The following is a 21831-nucleotide window of genomic DNA, read 5'->3' as shown; positions in this document are numbered from 1 at the left end:
TAGGACAGAGAGACATGGAGAGAGGAGGGGAAGACAGAGAGGGGGAGAGAAAGACAGACACCTGCAGACCTGCTTCACCGCCTGGGAAGTGACTCCCCTGCAGGTGGGAAACCAGGGGCTCGAACCGGGATCCTTATGCCGGTCCTTGTGCTTTGCACCACGTGCGCTTAACCTGCTGCGCTACCGCCCGACTTCCCACTCTTTGACTTTCAACAGAACCTTGCTCAGCTTTGGCTTATGCTGGTGCTGGGTATTGAACCTGGAGCTTTAGAGTCTCAGGTATGAAAGGCATCACCACTGTGCTATCTCCCTTGTTCTCCTTCACACTCTTCTACTCTTGTTAATACACAGGCGGAGTGGTGGCACAGTCAGTAGCACAAACACATTACCATGCACAAGGTCTCAGGTTCAAGTCCCTGGTCCCCACCTGCAGGGGGAAGCATCATGAGTGGTGAAGCAGGGCTGCGAGTATCTCTCTTCTCCCTCCCTATCTTCCCCTCCTTCTTAATTTCTCTCTGTCTCTATCTAATAAAAAATAAAATTAATAAGATTTTTAAAAAGATGCATTTAAAAAAAGAATAAAGAAAAGAAACTGTACCCCCCTGTGACCACAGTCTTGTCAATCAAGGTCTCCCCAATAAATCTCCCGAAAGACCCAGCAACGCCAGGTGGAGAGTGAAATTCAGGGTTCCGGCCTGGCTGCTGCCAGGACATAAGAATGAAATCGAGAGGGAAGGCGGAAGAAGAGGGGGAGAAAGACAGGTTTTTCTTTTTCTCTTCTCCTTCTTCCTTTTCTTCTCCTTCATCTTTTCTTTTTCACCAGAGCCCTGCTCAGCTCTGGCTGATGGTGGTGCTGGGGGTTGAACCTGGGACATCAGAGCTTCAGGCAGGAGAGTCTTTGGCAGAACCCCTGTGCCGTCTGTCCAGTCCAGAAGCTTTGGAACCAGGCCTAACTCACACCGGCTCCACTGCACGAGGCAGGAGCAGGGCAAGGCCTCTCCTGGGCCAGGGGTGGGAGGTATCCTCGCCAGTGTCAGACAGGCCCCAAATCTGCCACTTTTGGGAGGTTGACAGGAGCCCTGAGACACCCTACCCCCACCCCATGGCAATTCCTCGTACCAGATGGAGCAGCTGAGACTCAGAGAGAGGCAGTGCCACCCTCTTTCCTGCCCCTGAGAGAACCAACCCTCTTTCCCATTACCTCCGGGAGGCACCCCCAGACACCTCCCCTGTTGCCCAGGGCCCCACAACAAGGCAGATGGAAGCCCCACTTCCTCTGAGGTCTCTGCAGGCATCTGCAAACTTGAGTTTCCGCAGTGGAAAACCAGCACACATGGTCAGGAGCGAACCATAGCTGTGTCCTCTCTCTCTTTTTAATTGAATTTTATTTTATTTTTTTTATTTACATTGAGCATTTTACAAAAATGTGTCATGGGACATATATTCCATGGAATATCACTCTGCAGTTCAAAATGCCTGTACTGTATCCTTTGGGACTAGATGGGTGGAACTAGAAGAGACTGTGATTAGTGAAGTAAGAAAGGAAGAGCAGGATGATTTCACTCCTCTGTGGACTCTATGGAAGTGAGCTACATAGATCTGACAAAAGAACAGGGGCTGTGTGGCGCACCTGGTTGAGCGCACATGTCACAGCGCTCAAGGACCCGGGTTTGAGACCCTGGTCCCCACGTGCAGGGGGAAAGCTTTGCGAGTGGTGAAGCAGGGCTGCAGGTGTCTCTGTCTCTCTCCCTCTCTATCTCCCCCTTCTCTCCTGATTTCTGTCTCTGTGAAATAAGTAAAGGTGATTTTAAAAAAATTTAAAAATGAGTTAAAAAAAAAAAAAGAATAGACAGTCCACTCCTGTCTGTGGCTTTGGGAGAACAAAGGATCACATCAGATGCTGCTGGGGTAATAGTAAGGGCTATTCACCCACAATCTTTTCTTCTTCCTGATGACCGTGGAGGGGACAGGCCCCAGGGGCCACCCTCCACAAGGACCCCAGAGCAGGACACCTACCTTTCACGGCTCCGGGCTCATCATGCTTCTCGAAGAGCAGGTATCGGGGGCTCTCAGGGAGGAAGGGCAGGGTAGCCAGCTGCACCGTGGCGGGAACAGCAATGGCTCCAAACAGGTAGGGCCAGGTGCTCTCCTGCGGACAGAGGGCAGGGGTGGGGTGGGTCTGTCACTCTCCCTGGGGTGGGGGGCCCTGGACCAGCTGCTCCCCACTGCTCTGCAGAGCCCCTTCTGTACTTGTGTGACCCCGGAACAAAGGTTGTATCCTCTTTCTTGCTGTGGCCAGCCTGTGACCTCCTGGGTGACAGCAGGGAGGCTGGGCTGGGGGCTCTATCCTGGCACTGGGCAAAGGTTCCTCCCTGGAGTCCGGCCTAAACAGAGAGGGCCAGTTCTTAGCAACATCACCCCGCCAGATATTCGTCTGGATGCGGCATCCTCTAAGTTCATTTCCCACGTCTACGCTCGACCAGACCTGCCAATATACGCGGATATCTTCGCCCACCCTGTCCAACGCTTGACGTCTCGTCACCCAATCTGGTCCCCTACGCCTACACTGAACTTCTCTGTTCCAGTCTCTTGGAAACAGAGCTGGCAGTCAGCTGAGGTCAAGAACAAACACCTCATCACAGACCCCTGCAAGCGTCAACCCGGCTTTGACCTAGCACGTTATGATTGGGCCCTCCTCAATCGCTATCGGACAGGCCATGGCCGGTGCGCCACTATGTTCCATTGCTGGGGAGCCAGAGAGGACCCAAACTGCCCCTGCGGCTACAGACAGACTATGACCAACAGTCAACGACTGCCACCTCTCCAGATTCAAAGGAGGTCTTGAAACTTTACATCAGGCTCAACCTGATGCTGTTGACTGGCTACAGAAGAAGGGCAAACGCTAGAAGAAGAGAGGGTCGGGCAGGGGGCTTACCCGCTAGAGCACACATGCCACCATGTGCTGGGACCAGGGTTCAAGACCTGGGTCATCACATGGGGAGAGGGGGCAGGCGGGGAGAAGGGGAGAAGCTTTACAAGTTGCAGGTATCTCTCTCTCTCTTTTTGGGTTTGAATGTAAATGGGATTGTTTCCTTGCGTTCCCTCTCCTCTGGCCCTGCTTTTGTATATGATTTATGAGTGTTGATTTTGTAACCTGCTAATACTAATATTGTAGCCTTGTGAGTGCAAGGTTGGGTCTCTTGTACCAGGGGAAGCATGCTGTAGCTACAAAGGCAGGATAGATACATGGGCTGAGGGGCCTTCGGAACTACCTTAGACAGAGTCACAAACTGGAGTCCAAAGCTGGGTCTGGCTCACAGATAGGTTCTGTTTAGAACAGTGTTAGAAACTTCTTTAAACTCATGGCCATCATTTTCAATTCAGAAAACGCCATATGCAAGCCTGTTTTTTTTTTCTTTATTTTTTTTTTGATTTTTTAAAAAAATATTTTAAAAATATTTATTCCTTTTTGTTGCCCCCTTTTTATTGTTGTAGTGATTATTGTTGTTATTGATGTTGTCGTTATGGACAGAGAGAAATGGAGAGAGGAGGGGAAGACAGAGAGGGGGAGAGAAAGACAGACACCTGCAGACCTGCCTCACTTCCTGTGAAGCGACTCCCCTGCAGGTGGGGTTGTTATTGTTGAGCTTGGAGGATCCTCTAGGTGTGACAATGTGTCACCTGCAAATAATGCTACTTTAGCTTCACCTTTTCCAGTCTGAATTCCTTTGATAGCTGTTTCTTTCCTGATTGTGACAGCTAGGACTTCTAGGACTATGCTGAAGAGAGGTGGAGAGAGCAGAGGGGGCCGTGTGCTGGTGCCCTCTGTTAAGCTCACATAGCACCATGAGAGATCCAGGTTCGACTCCCTGGTTCTCACCTGCAGGGAGGATGCTTCATGAGCAGTGAGGCAGGTCTGCAGATGTCTCTCTGTCTCTCTTCCTCTCTATCTTCCCTTCCCTCCCAATTTCTCTCTGTCTTGTCAAATAAAAATAAAGTGGAAAGAAAAAAATGGGAAAAATGGCCACCAGGAGTTGTGGATTCATAGTACAGGCATCGAGCCCCAGAGATAACCCTTGGTGGCAATTAAAAATATATATAAAATAAGTAAACAGTTAAAAAAAAAACCTAGTGCTTGGGAGTTGGGTGGTAGTGCAGTGGGTTAAGCGGACATGGCACAAAATATTAATAGACTGGCGTAAGGATCCCGGTTCGAGTCCCCGGTTCCCTACCTGCAGGGGAGTCGCTTCACAGGTGGTGAAGCAGGTCTGCAGGTGTCTGTCTTTCTCTCTCCCTCTCTGTCTTCCCCTCCTCTCTCCATTTCTCTCTGTCCTATCCGACACCGATGACATCAATAACAACAACAATAACTACAACAATAAAACAACAAGGGCAACAAAAGGGAATAAGTAAATAAAATAAATATAAAAAAAAGAAAATAAAAAAACTACTGCCAAAAAGGAACCATATAATAATAATAAAAATAAAATAATAATAATAATATAATAGTGATAATAATGTGGTGAGAGTAGATGGTGGACATTCTTGTCTAGTTTCTGATCTTAGAGGGAAAGCTTTCATTTTTTTCCCTGTTGGGTCTCTTTGGGTTTCTCTCTATCTCTCACCCTCTGGGCAACAGCAGGGGGATGGCTGTAGGGAGAAGTGGAGTCATGTAGGTCCCGAGTCTCAGAGATGATTCTGGGCACCAGCCTGGGTGCTGGAGCAGGGTAAGGCATGTACTTTCCTGGCTGAGCTGGTTCCCATCCTCTCTTTCCTTCTTGAAGACCTTGCAGGTACGGAAGTCTATTTATATTTTTTCTTTTCTTCTTCTTTCTCTGCCACTAGGGTTATTCCTGGGGCTCAGTATCAGCACTACAAACCTGCCACTTCCAGCAGCCACTTTTTTCCCTTTTTTTTTTTTTTTTTGGCAGGACAGAGAGAAATTGAAAGGGGAGGGTGAGACAGAGAAGGAGAGAGACACAGAAATACTTGCAGCCCTGCTTCACAGCTTGGTGAAGCTTTCTCCCTGTAGGTTAGGAGCAGGGGCTTGAACCTTGTGTCATGCTTGCTATGATCCGTGCACACGGAAACGTGTTCACTTAGCCCAGTGTGCCCCTGCCCACTCCTCTGAAGTGTATTTCTAACAGGAAATTCCGTCGGATAGTTTTGTTACACGCTGGTGTTTTGTGCTAAGGGGCCATTGAGGATCATGGCCCCTCAGCAAGATGGACCTTCCAAATAAACAGGGCAGAAAGCCACCCCAGCCAAAGCCACAGCTCTGTCCTGGCGAGTCTGGGACCACCTTCCCTGTGGGTTCTATGTCACTCTGGGACTGTGACTGCAGAGATGGCCTGGGACTGCCCTGCACCCTCCCCTGAGTTCACCCTTCAATCACAGAAGAAACCCTCCCTCCCTCCTTTGCCACCTCAGGGTAATTTTTCTGGTGTAAGAGCCTCTGTGTAGGTGTGCGCTACAGTGTGCCCAAGGGGACTTCCTCCTTTTAAGTGAACATGGAATGCTTGCCTGAGTCCCGAAAGGGTCCTGGAGAAACCTCATTGTATATCCCAGAGACAGAAAGAGAGAGAGAGAGAGAGAGAGAGTTAGGGATTGCTTTCTCTTTACATGACAAAACCAGACATCACACTCTCACACCTACTTGGGGATTGAAGTTGTTCGGAATAATCTGTAGTTCAGGTCATTTTGAGAAAGTACAAACAGAGGGCCAGGCAGTGGCACACCCAGTTAAGCACACAGATTACAGTGTGCAAGGACCCAGGTTCGAGTCCAGATCCTACTTGCAGGGGCATAGCAGGGCTGCAGGTGTCTCTCTGTCTTTCTCCCTCTCTACCTCTCCCTCCCCTCTCAATTTCTCTCTGTCTCTATCCAATAATAATCAAATAAACCAGATTAAAGAATTAAAATGTAATCCCCAATAAAGAAATAAAAAAGAAATAAAATCAAATTAAAAAATTAAAATGAGCTATTCTCCACTTTAAAAATTGTTTATTTATTTATTATTGGACAGAGAAGTTGAGAAGGGAGGGAGAGAGATATGGGGCTGGCCAGTGGCAAACCCAGTTAAGCACACATAGTACTAAGTACAAGGACCCACAAAAGGATCTGGGTTCAAGCCCCCCCCCCCCCGCTCTCCACCTGCAGGGGAGTCTCTTCACAAGTGCTGAAGCAGGTCTGCAGGTGTCTATCTTTCTCTCTCCTTCTCTATCTCTCCTGCTCTCTCAATTTCTCTCTGTCCTATCCAATAAAAATGGAAAAAAATGGCTGCCAGGAACAGTGGATTCATACTGGCACCGAGCCCCAGTGATAACTCTGGAGGAGAAAAAAAAAAATAAAAGAGGGGGAGAGACAGAGAGACACCTGAAGCTCAACTTTACCACTCCTGAGGTTTTCTCCCTGCAGGTGGGGGGACCGGGGGCTTGAACCCAGGTCCTTGTGCACTGTAATGTGAGCACTTAACCAGCTGCACCACTGCCTGGTCCCAATATGTTTATTCTAATCGGTTTTATAAAGTATTTGCTGTGGCCATATCCTCTACCCCGACGCCCTGTGTGTCACCAGCCATATGAAGGCGAAATACGTCTTCATTCCCCATGAAGCCCCCAAGGTCCCGAGTCCTTTCATAGGGCTGTTCAGAGCCCTTCCTCTATTCCTCCCTCCCTCCCCGTTTTTCTCACATAAATAAATAAATATGAAGGAGAGAGAGAGAGAGTGACAGAGAGAGAAAGAAAGAGAGGAAGAAAGGAAGGGAGAAAGGAAGGAAGGAAGGGAGGAAGGAAGGAAGGAAGGGAGGAAGGAAGGGAGGGAGGGAGGAAGGAAGGAAGGGAGGAAGGAAGGAAAAACAGAGGAGGAGGAGAGAGAATCAGAACATTAGTCTGGCACAAGTGATACCAGGAGTCCAACTTGGGACCTCACGATTGAGAGTCTAGTGCTTTTTTTTTTTTTTTTTTTTATTCTTTGTTTTCCTTTCCCCCTTTCTCTGCAGGACCTTCTCTCCAAACCCCATCATCACCTGCTCAAATCCTGCTTGCCCTTTGGGGATGAATATAGAAAACACCGCTTCCAGGAAGACTTCCCTGACTCCACCCCACCCTGGGTCAGGTCACTGTCCTCCCCCAGGCTACACAGTAAGGAACTTGTTGGACTGAGACGCCAGAGGAGGCGTCTAAACAGAAAAGGAAGCCCAGGCCTGGACACGCGTAATGACAGGCTTCCGTAGCAGACAGACAGGGGCACTGGGATGGAGCTGAGCAGCCCGCCCGGCTTGGAGAGAGGCCTGGGCAGATGGATGGAAAACTTCAAGTTGCTGAACCATGTGGGTGGTGTGGAGCCACAGGAATGCTGTGTGTCTGTCTGTACGGGTTCACACACGCAGAGACAGACAGTCAAGGAGGCTGTAACACTGACTCCTGGGTGGTGGATTACAGTGCATGCAGGTTTGAGATCCCTCCCTCCCTTCCTCCCTCCCTTCCTTCCTCCCTTCCTTCCTTCCTTCCTTCCTTCCTTCCTTCCTTCCTTCCTTCCTTCCTTCCTTCCTTCTGTTGAGGGGGAGGGGGCAGCTCAGAAAGTCAGTCATATTTCAGGGAGAAGATGAGCATTTTATTGGGAGAAAGTAAGGACAGAAAAAGAGAAGAAAGTACAAGCTATGGTGGCATGGAGATGAGAGAAAGTGAGAGAGAGAGAGAAAGAGAGAGAGAGAGAGAGAGAGAGAGAGAGAGAGAGAGAGAGAGAGAGTCAGTCCCTGGGTTTCCTGGTCTCTTCAGTTTCTAGTCCCTTCAAGGAAGGGAGGCCCTTAAGGGTTGCTTCAGCCTCTTGTCTCCAGGGGTCACATCTGCCTCCATCTGCATGTTGTGGCCTTTGCAGTCAGAGAGAGAGGGAGGGAGGGAGGGAGGGAGGGAGCTGGGGCAGGATGTGCAAACACACTGGGCTTCTGGCCTGGCTCTGGGCCTGCTCCTGGCTGCCTGCAGGGCACAGGGCGCAGGGTGCTGGGCACAGGGTGCAGGGGGAGGGTGCTGCTCTCCCTAAGCTTCCCTCCAACCCTCCCTCCCTCCCTTCCTTCCTTTATTCCTTCCTTCCTTCCTTCCTTCCCTTCCATGGGGCTGCAGGTCCGTAAGCTTCCACCATTCCCAGTTGACTTTCTTTTCTTTTTTTCTGGGTAGGAGGTGAGAGACAGAAAGGGAGAGGAAGACAGAGGAGAAGTTAGGGGAGCTGTCCAGGGAAAGACCCCTCTGGAGGGAGGAAAGTAGCGGTCCCTCCCTCCTCTGTACCTGCAGGGAGGCTAGAGTGGCCAGCCGCCAAGATGGTCTGCATCCTGCACTGGGACCTCCCTGTCTGCCTGACTGCCAGGCCACAGGATGCAGTGATGCAGGTGTGAGCACCCAGAGGCAAAGGCTGGAGTTTCTTCCAGAGGGTTCACTCTCAGCATCCCCTGAGCCACTGTAAAAGTTGGGGACTCAGAGTCTCTCTCTCCCTCTGCCTCTCCCTCTGCCTCTCCCTCTCCCTCTCCCTCTGCCTCTCCCTCTGCCTTTCCCTCTACCTCACCTTCTACCTCTCTTTCTGCCTCTCCCTCTCCCTCTGCCTCTCCCTCTGCCTCTGCCTCTGCCTCTGCCTCTGCCTCTGCCTCTCCCTCTCCCTCTCCCTCTCCCTCTGCCTCTCTCTCTGCCTCTCCCTCTGCCTCTGCCTCTGCCTCTGCCTCTCCCTCTCCCTCTCCCTCTCCCTCAAGTGTGGTTTATCTTTCTTTCTTTCTCTCTCCCACCCCTGCTTTGTGTCAAGGCTCGCTCATATCCCTGGAACTGGCCGACTCTTCCCTGTAGATATTTATCTAGAGCTTAAAGGGGACCCGGAGGCCCTGTGCTCTGCTTCCTCCTGCTTCCCCACAACAGAGAGACTTGACAGCCCTGCTCCACAGCCCCTGTAACCTCCCTCTTGTGCACAGTCCTCCCTTGTGCTGGCTGGGGGCTCCAAGCCGGGCCCTTCCTTGACCATGGCAAATGTGCGCTCCACTGGGTGAGCTATCTCCTGCCCCCTTTGTTCTTTCTTTTACCCCCAAACATTTCCAACCCAATCAAGGGGACTCAGCGGGTCAGAGGTGTGAATGCTCAGGGATCCCAAGGGAGGAAGGACACAGAGGTGACCACGTGTCCCCCACCTGTGTGGGGTGGGGACTCACCTGTCCCAGCAGCTCCGGCAGCCCCAGCAGCTGGCCCATGAACACACCGACACAGATGAAGATGGCTGTCACCTGGCCCAGGGAGCCACGGATCTGCTTGGGCGAGATCTCACTCAGGTACATGGGCAGTGCGCTGAGGGCGATGCCTGGGGAGGTAGAAGAGTGGGTGCTGTGCTGTGAGGGGGCTGTCACCCGCAGAGCAGGCTGGCCACAGCTCTGCCTGGCTCCACTGAGTGGGCACTCGGCCCCCTGCCCGCCAGCCAATGATGGGCACTGCAGCCCAGGCTGGTACTATTAGTCCCCTGCACAGACGTTTTCTATTTGATAAATTTTGTAATTTGCGTTTAATAGTAGGTTGCAAGATTGTTAAGATTACAATCTATAGTTCCACACCACACCACCCACCACCCAATTCTTTTTTTTTAAATTTTTCTCTTTTGTTGCCCTTGTTGACTTTTTTTATTGTTGTACTTATTATTGTTGTTATTGATGTCGTCGTTGTTGGATAGGACAGAGAGAAATGGAGAGAGGAGGGGAAGACAGAGAGGGGGAGAGAAAGGCAGACACCTGTAGACCTGCTTCACCGCCTGTGAAGTGACTCCCCTGCAGGTAGGGAGCCGGGGGCTCGAACATGGATCCTTTTGCTGGTCCTTGCGCTTTGCGTCACGTGCGCTTAACCCGCTGCTCCTGCCGGACTCCCCACCCAAGATCTCTGTCCCCACCCTCCCACCTCCCAAAGGTCACCACCAGAGTTTTCACAACATCTTAGAGACAGTTTGCTTGCTTCTGTGTTTTTTTTATTATTATTTTTAAAAATATCTTTATTTGGGAGTCGGGTGGTAGCGCAGCGGTTAAGTGCAGGTGGCGCAAAGCACAAGGACCGGCGTAAGGGTCTTGGTTCGAGCCCCTGGCTCCCCACCTGCAGGGGAGTCGCTTCCAAGGCGTTGAAGCAGGTCTGCAGGTGTCTGTCTTTCTCTCTCCCTATCTCCCCCTCCTCTCTCCATTTCTCTCTGTCCTATCCAACAACGAAGGCATCAATAACAACAACAATAATGACTACAACAATAAAACAACAAGGGCAAAAACAAAGGGAAAATAAATAAATAAATAAATATTAAAAATATCTTTATTTATTGGACAGAGATAGCCAGAAAATGAGAGGAAGGGGGATATAGAGAGGGAGCAAGGGGCCAGGTGGTGGTGCACCGGATTGAGTGCACATATTACAGTGCACAAGGACTCAGGTTCGAGCCCCTGGTCTCTACTGGTGAAGCAGTGTTGCAGGTGTCTTTCTGTCTCTCTTCCTCTCTACCTCCCCCTGCCCTCTCAATTTCTGGCTGTCTCTATCCAATAAATAAAGATAATTAAAAAGGAACTTTTTTTTTTCCCTCCAGGGTTATTGCTGGGGCTCGGTACCTGCACCATGAATCCCACTGCTCCTGGAGGCCATTTTCCCCCTTTGTTGCCCTTGTTGTTTATCATCATTGTTGTTATTATTGTTGTTGGTGGTGTCGTCGTTGTTGGATAGGACAGAGAGAAATGGAGAGAGGAGGGGAAGACAAAGAGGAGGAGAGAGAGACACCTGCAGACCTGCTTCACCGCCTGTGAAGCGACTGCCCTGCAGGTGGGGAGCTGGGGGCTCAAACCAGGATCCCTGAGCCAGTCCTTGCGCTTTGCGCCATGTGCGCTTAACCCGCTGCGCTACCACCTGACCCACCAAAAAAACATTTTTTGAAAAAAGAGAGGGAGCAAGACAGACACCTGCAGCCCTGCTTCACCACTCATAAAGTTTTCCCCCTGCAGGTGGGGACTGGGGGCTCAAACCCGGGTCCTTGTACATTGTAACATGTGCACTCAACCAGGTGCGCCACCACCTGTACACCCCCTTTTCTTTTTGCAAGTTCATGTGAATCAGATCTTTTGATTTTACATATGAGTGAAACCATCCAGTAGTTGACTTTCCTCTTTTTTATTTTTATTTTTTTTATAAAACTTTAGACTTTATTTATTTATTTGATAGGACAGAGATAAATTCAGAGGGAAGAGGGATAGAGAGGGAAAGAGAGACACCTGCAGCCCTGCCTCACCACTTGTTTTTTTGTTTTGTTTTCTTTTTTGAATTTTTTAATATTTATTTATTTTCCCTTTATGTTGCCCTTGTTGTTTTTCATTGTTGTTATAGTTGTTGATATTGTTGTTGTTGGATAGGACAGAGAGAAATGGAGAGAGGAGGGGAAGACAAAGAGGGGGAGAGAAAGACAGACACCTGCAGACCTGCTTCACCGCCTGTGAAGGCGACCCCCCTGCAGGTGGGGAGCCGGGGGCTCGAACCAGGATCCTTACACTGGCCCTTGCGCTTTGCGCTATGTGCGCTTAACCCGCTGCGCTCCCGCCCGACTCCCATGCCTCACCACTTGTGAAGTTTTCCTCCTGCAGGTGGGGACCAGGGACTTGAGCCTGGACCCTTATGCACTGTGACATGTGTACTCAACCAGGTCCGTCACCGTCTGCCCCCTTCATCTCTCTCTCTTTAAAAATTATTTATTTAATTTAATTTAGGTAGAGACAGTGAAATTGAGAGGGAGCTAGAGAGGGAGAGAAGGATACTTGCAACCCTGCTGCCCTGCTTCCCCACTTGCAAAGCCTTCCCCCTGCAGGTGGGGACTGGGGGCTCAGACCTGGGTCATTGCACACTGTAACGTGTGTGCTCCACCAGGTGCGCCCCCTGCATTTCTCTAATGATAAGTGAAGTGGATACTTGCTTCATGTGTCTGTGGGCCAGGTGTTTCTCTTCTTTAGAAAACTGTCTCTTCAGTTCTTTGGCCCACTTTTTTTGGTTGAGTTATTTTTGCTTCTTTTCTAGGTCTAGTGTCTTGTGCATATTCTTGTGCTTGTCTCTGGTGCCTACTTATGCAGATTGTGTGTGTGAAAAGTCATAAGATCTGTGTGTTCCTTTTAGTAGACAAAGTCCGTTTCCCCAGGGCAACACACCAATTTCTTCCTTGATAAGAGATGTAAAAAAGATGCCCTTTGCATTTAGAAATTAGTCATCTGGGTTATGAAGAAATGCTCCACTTCACTCGTCATTAGAAAAATGGAAACTGAAACTACTTCGAGATTCCATCTCACACCTGAGAGAATGGCTTCCATCAACACACCAGGAAATGACAGACGTGGGAGAGGCTGTGGAGAAAAGGGAACTCTGACCCACTGCTGGGGGGAACGCAGACTGGGGCAGCCCCTTTGGGAGACTGGATGCAGAGTCCTTAAGCAAATAAACATGGAATCACCTTAGGATCCAGCAATCCCACTCTTAGGCATCTATCTAAAAGACACTCTAACACAAATTAGAAAGGACATATGCACCCCTGTGTTGATAGCTGCATTATTTGCTACAAGCAAAGAATGGAAACAGCCTAAATGCTCATCAATAGATGACTGGCTAAAGAAGTTATGGGATACCGGTGGTCGGGTGGTAGCACAGCAGGCTAAGCGCATGTGGCACAAAGCACAAGGACCGGCATAAGGATCCTGGTTCGAGCCCCCGACTCCCCACCTGCAGGGGAGTCGCTTCACAGGCGGTGAAGCAGGTTTGCAGGTGTCTGTCTTTCTCTCCCCCTCTCTATCTTCCCCTCCTCTCTCCATTTCTCTCTGTCCTATCCAACAATGAACAACATCAACAACAACAATAATAACCACAACAAGGCTACAACAAGGGCAACAAAAGGGGGAAAAACGGTCTCCAGGAGCAGTGGATTCATGGTGCAGGCACTGAGCCCCAGCAATAACCCTGGAGGGGAGCAAAAAAGAAGAAGAAGAAGTTACGGAATATATATTCCATGGAATACTAGTGTGCCATCAAAAAGATGATACTGTGTCTTATGGGACAAAAATAGATGGAATTGGAAGTGATGATGCTTAGTAACATAAGAGGTAAAAAACAACTACCAGCTGTTTTAACTCAGGTAGAATCTAGAGATCTGATACATCTGAACTAACAAAAAACAAAACAAAAGGAAAGAAGGACGGAAGGAAGGAAGGAAGGAAGGAAAGAAAGAAGAAACTAAACGAAAACAAAAAACCCAGAATTAAACAAACTGTTTCTAAGACTTAGGAGAACTCTGGTGCTTCTCTTTTGGAGGTGGATGGGTGGGAACACAGATCTTTGGTGATGGGTGTGCTGTGGAACTAGATCCTGTCATCTTAACTATCTTTCACACATTTAAACAACTGGCTTGAAAAAATAAACAAATAAAATGCCCTCTCCTTCCTCTCCTTCATACAGTTGTCGATACTTTCAATGTCAATCTTTTCAGCTTGAGCCTTTGGGGTTGCAATTTTCACTGCCTCGGTTGCTCATGCAACATCATGTTTCTCGGCCACTTAGTGCGGCTGTCTGCTCAACTTCTCAGTCAAGTTTTATTCACTGCTACCCAGGCTATCCCTGGGGCTCAGTGGCCGCCCAGAAAGTCCACCGCTCCCAGTGGTTATTTCCTCCTTTTATTTCTCCCTCGCTTTTATTTGACAGGACAGAGAGAAATTGAGAGGGCAGGGAAGTTAGAGTGGGAGAGAGAAAGATAGACACCTGCAATACTTGTTTCACGACTCGTGAAGCATCTCTCCATCCCCGCCCCCCCCACCCCCACCGCCCACCGCAGGTGGGGAGTGGGAGATTGAACCCTGGTCTTTGCACATGGTAGTGGACATTCTCCACTGAATGAACCACTGCCCAGCCCCTCTCCTATTCCTTTTTTTAGTGAGCCTCCTGTCTTTCCCCTGCTCATCTCTGAACGTTTGCAATGCCTGCAGGAGCCGAGCCTGTTGTCGAGTGTTATCCCCAGCAGGCAAACACTATCTTCTCCTCTGTGGTTTGCGTTTACATTAGTGGCGCGGTTTTATTTTGATGAATAGAAGTGTTTTAATTTCAGTGTGGTCCAATCGATTGCTTCTCTCTACTGTTAAGCAGTACTGAGTCTCTCCTGCTTAAGGACTCCTTTCCAGTCCCCACGTAGTGAGAATACTGTTGTCTGTCAGCTTCTAGAGTGCTGAGTATTTGACCTCTCAGGGCTAGTCATGATCCACCTGGCAGGGATTTTGTGTATGGGAAAAAGTCTTGCTCCAAGTTCATTCTGAGTGGAATTTGAATGTCCAGGGGTCATGGAGATGTAGCCCTTGTCACCTTGGGCCATATGCTTTCTGCACCTTGTTCTACAGATAGTTTTCCAGAGAGAGAGAGAGAGAGAGAGAGAGAGAAAGAGAGCAACAGAAAAAAAAAAAAGAACACTAACTCTCTTTTGATCCTTGTCTATACAGGCAGCTAAACTGTAGAAACATAATAGTTTATTTAATTTATTTTATTTTTTTTTTTTACCAGAGCACTGCTCAGCTCTGGCTTATGATGGTGTGGGGGATTGTACTTGGGACTTTGGAGCCTCAGGCATGAGAGTCTCTTTGCATAGCCATTATGTTATCTACCCTGCCCCAATATTTCTGTAATAAAATATACACATAGTTACATCATGACAAAGACTATGAAAGTCACCCAGGAGCTCAGTACTCCCCATGGCTAAGTGAGTTCAGGTTAGGTCAGGTCAGGTCAGGTCAGATCAGGTTTAGGTGTCTTGAAGGATTCCTCTTTCTATAGTTTCTTGGATTTTGTAGTTGTAGGTAGGGGAACATTGACCTCTACTGTGGCCAGTCTCACCAGGTGAGGAAAATGCTGATGGTAGGTGGACTGACTGCACAGAACTGAATTTCCACTGGCAGAGTGAAGACACAGTTGATGCCAACTCTGTCCCACACACTTGGTGGCAGCTTGTTTCCTGTCTTGTGGTTCAGTTACAATTTATTTAGTGATTCAACTAAACAAAAAAGGCTGGAAAATGAAGTACAGGTCCGCGGACTAGAACCCATTCTAGCAAGTGGGGACCGGGCGGTGATGCACCTGAGTGCTCACACTACAGTATGCAAGGACCTAGGTTCAAGCCCCGGTTCCCACCTGCAGGGGAGACGCTTCATGAGCGGTGAAGCAGATCTGCACGTGTCTTTCTAGCTTCTCTTTTCCTCTCAATTTCTCTCTGTCTCTAGCCAATAATAAATAAATCAAAATATTAAAAAATTTCTAGCTAGCTTTCAACTTGTAGAGATTTACTTCCTCATCTGACAGTGCAGTGGGAGGCCACAGTACCACTCCAGCCCACACCTTGCTGGGAACTGAACCAGAGTCTCCAGGATGTAAGGTCTGTTCTTTACCCAGTGAGCAATCTCACCAATCACACATAGCTTCCAGCACATACACTCAACTTGCAAATAAACAGTCGAGGGGGGAGAGATAATACAATGACTATGCAAAAAAAAAAAAAAAATCTCGTGCCTAGGCTCTGAGGTCCCAGGTTCAATCCCCTGCACTACCATAAACCAGAGCTGAGCAGTAACTCCTTGCTAAATATGAATATACATGGGCCCTGCGTCAGACGGATGTGGCAATCAGTTAGTTGTATTTATATATTTTCTTCAAGTTTGGGAGCCACTCTCTGCCCTAATCCGGTTTTCTAGCCCTACTCTCAACTCTGACACTGTCTTCCCAAACAATACTTGTAGTTCACCTGCATATTGGCCATCAGGCTCAGGTAAAAACTATTAAAGCCAGGACTACCTGCAACCTACCTAAGGCAGACTTCCTAGCTTCTTCCCATCCTAAAATCCCTATTCTGACTTGCTCTGTTCCTACTTTATGGATCCTTCTTATTAAACAGTTTGTCCTGCCTCATAACTCACTACCTTTCAGATACCAAGTTGCAGATGCTGCCATGATGCCAACCTGACCTCCCTGGGCAGACGGCCTCACCCATGTGTCTTGGAACCCCCCCTCCCCAGAGCCCTGCCCCACTAGGGAGAGACAGAGACAGGCTGGGGGTGTGGATCCACCTGTCAATGCCCATGTCTAGCAGAGAAGCAATTATGGAAGTCAGACCTCCCACCTTCTGCTCCCCATAAAGAATTTTAGTCCTTACTCTCAGAGGGGGACAAATGTTAGAGGAAGATGACCAGAGGGCTCTGAGCTCTAATTCCATCAGGACCAGGAAAGAGAAGAGGAGAAAAGGGAAGACATTTAGGAGTAGTAATAAGTGTAGGTGTGACTTAGAAAGGAAGAGAAGGCAGGACTTTTTTTAAAAAAGGGAAAATATATATGTATTTATAGAAATAATAGTCAACCCATATCCGTGACCTTGGGAGAAGCACTGCGATTTCTAATGGAGGGAATGGGGGACACAGAACTCTGGTGGTGGGAACAGTGTGGAATTATACCCCTGCTATCTTGTAATTTTGTAAAAATTTCAATATTAAGTCACTAATGAAACCACTTCTGATAAAAGAAAAAAAGATTCTCACAGTCAGGATCAAGGTGAGTCCTGTCACACCCTCCAGTCCAGATGACTGGACCCCCAGGCTCCCAGATGCCCCTCCTACCTGCCTTATGCCCTTGGCACAGTCCTGGCAATCATAAGCCCACAGCCCTCACAGCCTCCCCCTCCTTCGGGCTTGTTGCTATGCAGGGCTCAACCACCTCCCTCCCCGTGGCCTGTCAGGCCCTTCTGTGGTCTGAGCCTGCCTGCACCCACAGCCCCATCTGCAACACCTGTGCCCAGTCTCGCCAGACCCTTCCTGAGCTGACCCCTTCTCCTTCTCAACAGAACAGAGCACACGTCTGTCTTGAGGTCAGTGCCTTTTCTCTCTATCCAGATGTTTGCTCATCTGTCGCCACCTCCCAGAAGTCTTCATTCACTGTCCCACCAGGACTCGCCACCTCCTGCTTTAGGTAGGTATCCATACCTCCCATCCACTAGGATGCAAACATCTGTTCGCCACTCTATCCCCAGCACAGCATGCCAAGCACCAGTGGGGGGGGGGGGGCTTTGGAAATGAATGCAGAGGGAGTGGTAGGTGGTAGGTAGCGCAGCGGGTTAAGCACAGGTGGCGCAAAGCACAAGGACCGGCTTAAGGATCCCGGTTCGAGCCCCTGGCTCCCCACCTTCAGGGGAGTCGCTTCACAGGCGGTGAAGCAGGTCTGCAGGTGTCTATCTTTCTCTCCCTCTCTCTGTCTTCCCCTCCTCTCTCCATTTCTCTGTCCCATCCAAGAATGATGACATCAATAACTAACAACAATAACTATAACCATAAAACAAGGGCAACAAAAGGGAATAAATAAATAAAATAAATAAATATTTTTTCAAAAAAGAAATGAATGCAGAGATGGGAATATCCCCATACCCAGACAAGAGATTCGACTGATCCCCTCCCCTTTGGACTCCCTGAAGCCACAGGTGTCCTTGTTACGTGGCGCAGGAGAAGGCGTGACGTGCTGGAGGTCACCAGTGTCCCCGGAGGTGGCTTGGGAGCCTCCACTTGGGTTTAGGGGCTAGAGTACAGTGCGGGGGCCAAGTCTCGGGAGTGTGCCCCTCCCTGCCCCGGGGAGTCTCACCTCCGTCCACTCCCATGACGAAGCGGCCTAGGATGAGCATCTCCAGAGCCCCGGCGGTCTGGGCGAAGGCCATCAGCAGGGCGGCCAGTATGGCGAAGCCGTTGTTGGCCAGGAGGGTCTGCTTCCTGGGGGTGGGGGAAAGAGAGGGTTCAAGAGGAGGTTTCCTGCCAGGAGGCTTTCATCGCCCCACATCTGTTGGAGAAATCCTGACTTCTTTTCTTTTCTTTTCTTTTCTTTTCTTTTCTTTTCTTTTCTTTTCTTTTCTTTTCTTTTCTTTCCTTTCCTTTTCTTTTCTTTTCTCCTTTCCTTCTTCCCTTCCCTTCCCTTCCCTTCCCTTCCCTTCCCTTCCCTTCCCTTCCCTTCCCTTCCCCTTCCTTCCTTCCCTTCCTTCCTTCCTTCCTTCCTTCCTTCCTTCCTTCCTTTCTTTCTTTTTAAGTAAAACATTCTCTTTTTTTTTTTTAAATATTTACTTACTATTGGATAGAGACAGAGAGAAACTGAGAGGGGAGGGAGAGATAGAGAGACAAAGAGATACCTGCAGCCCTGTTTTACCACTGGTGAAGCTTCCCCCCTGCAGGCGGAGAGTGGGGACTTGAACCCTTACACCTGGTAACGTGTGCTCAACCAGGTGCACTACTGCCTGGCCTCCACCTCTGACTTCCTGATGCTTGTAGACCCGTGAATGGTGATGCCTGAGTACTCAGTTCTTTGGGGGGGGTTCTCTCTGCTGAGCTGTTTTCCTAACCACTGGGATGCTTGGATGCAGCGAGGAAGGCTGACTCCCTGCCGTCTCTCATGTCCGTCTTTCCAGGTACTTAAGTTCCCTCTCTGACAGGCATCTGCTGCATGTCTTCAGATACGAGTGATCTAGGCAAGAAAAGCCTGAGGCCAGAGGGCTAAAGACACATCTATGAGCAACCCAGATGCCCCTCCATATTTGGGAGCTACTGCTGTCTTCCCTAGTCCAGCTTTCTGGTCCTTTTTCCAGCCATGACATCATCTCCCCAGAAATAATTGGGATCCACCTGCATATCCGATGTCAATCTCAGAAAACAAACAAACAAAGCAAAACAAACAAACAAACAAAAGAACACCTAGTATCGTCATGGGCCCGTTGAAATATAACTAAAATAGTCCTACTAACTATCTATAAAACAACTCTTCACCTGAACCATTCTAGCCTTTATGATTGTTCAACAATTTGTTGAACACCCACTCAAGTAGGAAGGCCTGGAAGCTTCTTCATAGTCTGGGTGCTGGTAGCCAACCCCCTCCCGTCTCCCATCCTCCCGTATCTCCAAACTCAGTGGCCAGTCACCTAACTCAAGTTGGACATGCTTAGATCAACCCAGTCTGGAAAAGAGAAATTTCCCATGAGTGGTCATCCCACTTCCGGTTAACTTGTCCATCTCCAAAACTCTCTCCCTTTACACTGTCTGAACTGGAAGACGCTTTGAAGAGGGTTAAACCGGGAACAGCTGCTGGCTATGATAACATCACCCCAGAACTCATTCTTAACTTGGGCCCCGCGGCAAAGAAGTGGCTCACTTCATTCCTGTCCCACATCTTGGAATCTGAATCTATGCCCAAAATTTGGCGTCGTGCGAAGATAATAGCAGTTTTGAAACCAAAGAAAGACCCAACACTGGCCGCCAGCTATAGACCAATTTCTCTCCTCTCCGTGTGTTACAAACTCCTTGAGAGGCTGCTTCTGTCACGTATTTCTCATCTTACAGAGAAATTCCTATCACCCGCCCAAGCTGATCTACCGCCCAGGAAGATCTACCTGCGAACAAGCCCTGGCCCTCTCAACTTACATTGAAAATGGATTCCAGAAGAATTTAAAGACGGGTGCTGTCTTTGTTGATCTCACAGCAGCCTATGACACGGTCTGGCACCGTGGTCTCCTAGTCAAGATCTCAAGATGCCTGCCTCCATGGGTGGCCAACACTATATCGTTTCTTCTCCAAAACGGAAGATTCCGGGTACATCTGGGTGACAAGTCTAGCAGATGGAGACTTGTCTCAAGTGGCCTCCCCCAGGGCTCTGTTCTGGCTCCTATGCTATTTAATATTTACATCAATGACCTCCCAGAAATTTCTTCAAGGAAGTTCATCTACGCCGATGACATCTGCTGTGCAACTCAGGCATCAAAGTTCGACATCCTCGAGGAAACACTCACAAAAGACATGTCTCTGATATCTGATTACTGTAAAAAATGGCGACTAATCCCTAGCACTGCAAAAACGGTATCATCTGTTTTCCATCTACACCATGCCTCGGCCTCGCGTGAGCTTAATGTGCAGCTTGGCGATACGAGAATCCGGCATGAAGCCCAGCCAGTCTATCTTGGCGTTACTCTCTATCGCACCCTGTCATTTCACGAACATCTCATAAAAACTGCAGCAAAGGTGGGCGCAAGGAATAACATCATTGCAAGACTGGCCAGCTCCTCATGGGGCGCGAGCGCTTCCACACTACGATCATCCTCTCTGGCATTATGCTATTCCACTGCAGAATACTGTGCCCCAGGATGGTTCCGTAGCCCCCATGTCCACTTGGTCGATTCCAAATTATATTCCTCCATGAGGATAATTTCTGGAACCATCCGTTCCACCCCGGTTCCATGGCTGCCAGTTCTTAGCAACATCGCCCCACCAGATATTCCTCGGGATGCGGCATCATCTAAGTTCATTTCCCATGTCTACGCTCGACCGGACCTGCCAATATACGCGGATATCTTCGCCCACCCTGTCCAACGCTTGATGTCTCGTCACCCAATCTGGTCCCCTACGCTTACACTGAACTTCTCTGTTCCAGACTCTTGGAAACAGAGTTGGCAGTCAGCTGAGGTAAAGAACAAACGCCTCATCACAGACCCCTGCAAGCGTCAACCCGGCTTTGACCTAGCATGTTATAATTGGGCCCTCCTCAGTCGCTATCGAACAGGTCATGGCTGGTGTGCTGCTATGTTCCATCGCTGGGGAGCCAGAGACGACCCGAACTGCCCCTGCGGCTACAGACAGACTATGACCCACATAGCCAACGACTGCCACCTCTCCAGATTCAAAGGAGGTCTCGAAACTTTACATCAGGCTCAACCTGATGCTGTTGACTGGCTACGGAAGAAGGGCAAACGCTAGAAGAAGAAGAACAATTTGTTTAGCTCTATATCTTAACTCTTTTTTTCAGCCACCGGGTTCCAGATGCTACCATGATGCCAACTGGACTTCCCTGAACAGACAATCCCACCAATGTGTCCTGGAGCTCCGCTTCTCCAGAGCCCTGCCCCACTAGGCAAAGAGAGAGGCAGGCTGGGAGTATGGATCCACCTGTTAACATCCATGTTCAGTGGAGAAGCAATTACAGAAGCCAGACTTTCCACCTTGTGCACCCCATAATGACCCTGGGTCCATACTCCCAGAGGGATAAAGAATAGGAAAGCTATCAGGGGAGGGGATGGGATACGGAGTTCTGGTGGTGGGAATTGTGTGGAGTTTTACCCCTCTTATCCTATGGTTTTTTTCAGTGCTTCCTTTTTATAAATAAAAATTAAAAAATAAAAAATTAATTAATTAATTTAAAAAAGGAATGAACATTTTCTTAAAAATGATTTTTAAAAAATTATCTTTATTTTTTTTTATTGGATAGAGACAGCCAGAAATTAAGAGGAGAAGGAGAGAGAGAGAGAGACAGAGAGACACCTGCAGCCCTGCTTCACTACTTGTGAAACTTTCCCCCTGAAGTTGGGGTCTGGGGGCTTGAACCCGGGTCCTTGTGCACTGTAATATGTGTGATCAACCAGGTGCACCACCATCCAGCCCTCGGAACGAGGACTTTCTGATAATAAATATTCTGTTAAAGTTCTGGTTAGACACATGCTTAACACAGTTCACTGTGTTTGTCCATCTCCAGACCCCTTGATTCAACCCTCAAAGGCCTCTGAAGTACATCTCAGCCCTGAGATGAGAACGGGATTCAGGGTCCGGGCCTCTGGTCCCCTCGATATGTGGCTTTAAGTTCTGATAACCATCCTAGGAGCTGACATGGGCTATTGTAAGTTGTAGGATGTTAAGAATTGGAAAGGCATTTTGGTCTTTCTTGGAGCTGTTCAGTCTTTTCCCAGTCTGAGAACCAACCTTCCTTCCTTCCTTCCTTCCTTCCT

General features: G+C 48.9%; 1 protein-coding gene across 1 annotated transcript in view; it reads right to left on the bottom strand.

Annotated features, from left to right (window-relative positions):
- Positions 1-21831, bottom strand: part of SLC2A9 (solute carrier family 2 member 9) — an 84051-nt gene that overhangs the window by 12633 nt on the left and 49587 nt on the right. The window contains exons 5-8 of the mRNA XM_060188468.1: positions 17667-17791; positions 9185-9330; positions 1923-2149; positions 959-1056 (exon numbers count right to left, since the gene is read on the bottom strand). Of these exons, the coding sequence (XP_060044451.1) occupies positions 959-1056; positions 1923-2149; positions 9185-9330; positions 17667-17791 (596 nt within the window). The remainder of the gene's footprint in view (positions 1-958; positions 1057-1922; positions 2150-9184; positions 9331-17666; positions 17792-21831) is intronic.

The sequence above is a fragment of the Erinaceus europaeus genome, chromosome 3, assembly GCF_950295315.1.
Source record: "Erinaceus europaeus chromosome 3, mEriEur2.1, whole genome shotgun sequence".
NCBI lineage: Eukaryota > Metazoa > Chordata > Mammalia > Eulipotyphla > Erinaceidae > Erinaceus > Erinaceus europaeus.
Note: the sequence above shows the minus strand (reverse complement) of the source record. Positions and strands in the feature narration are given on the sequence as shown.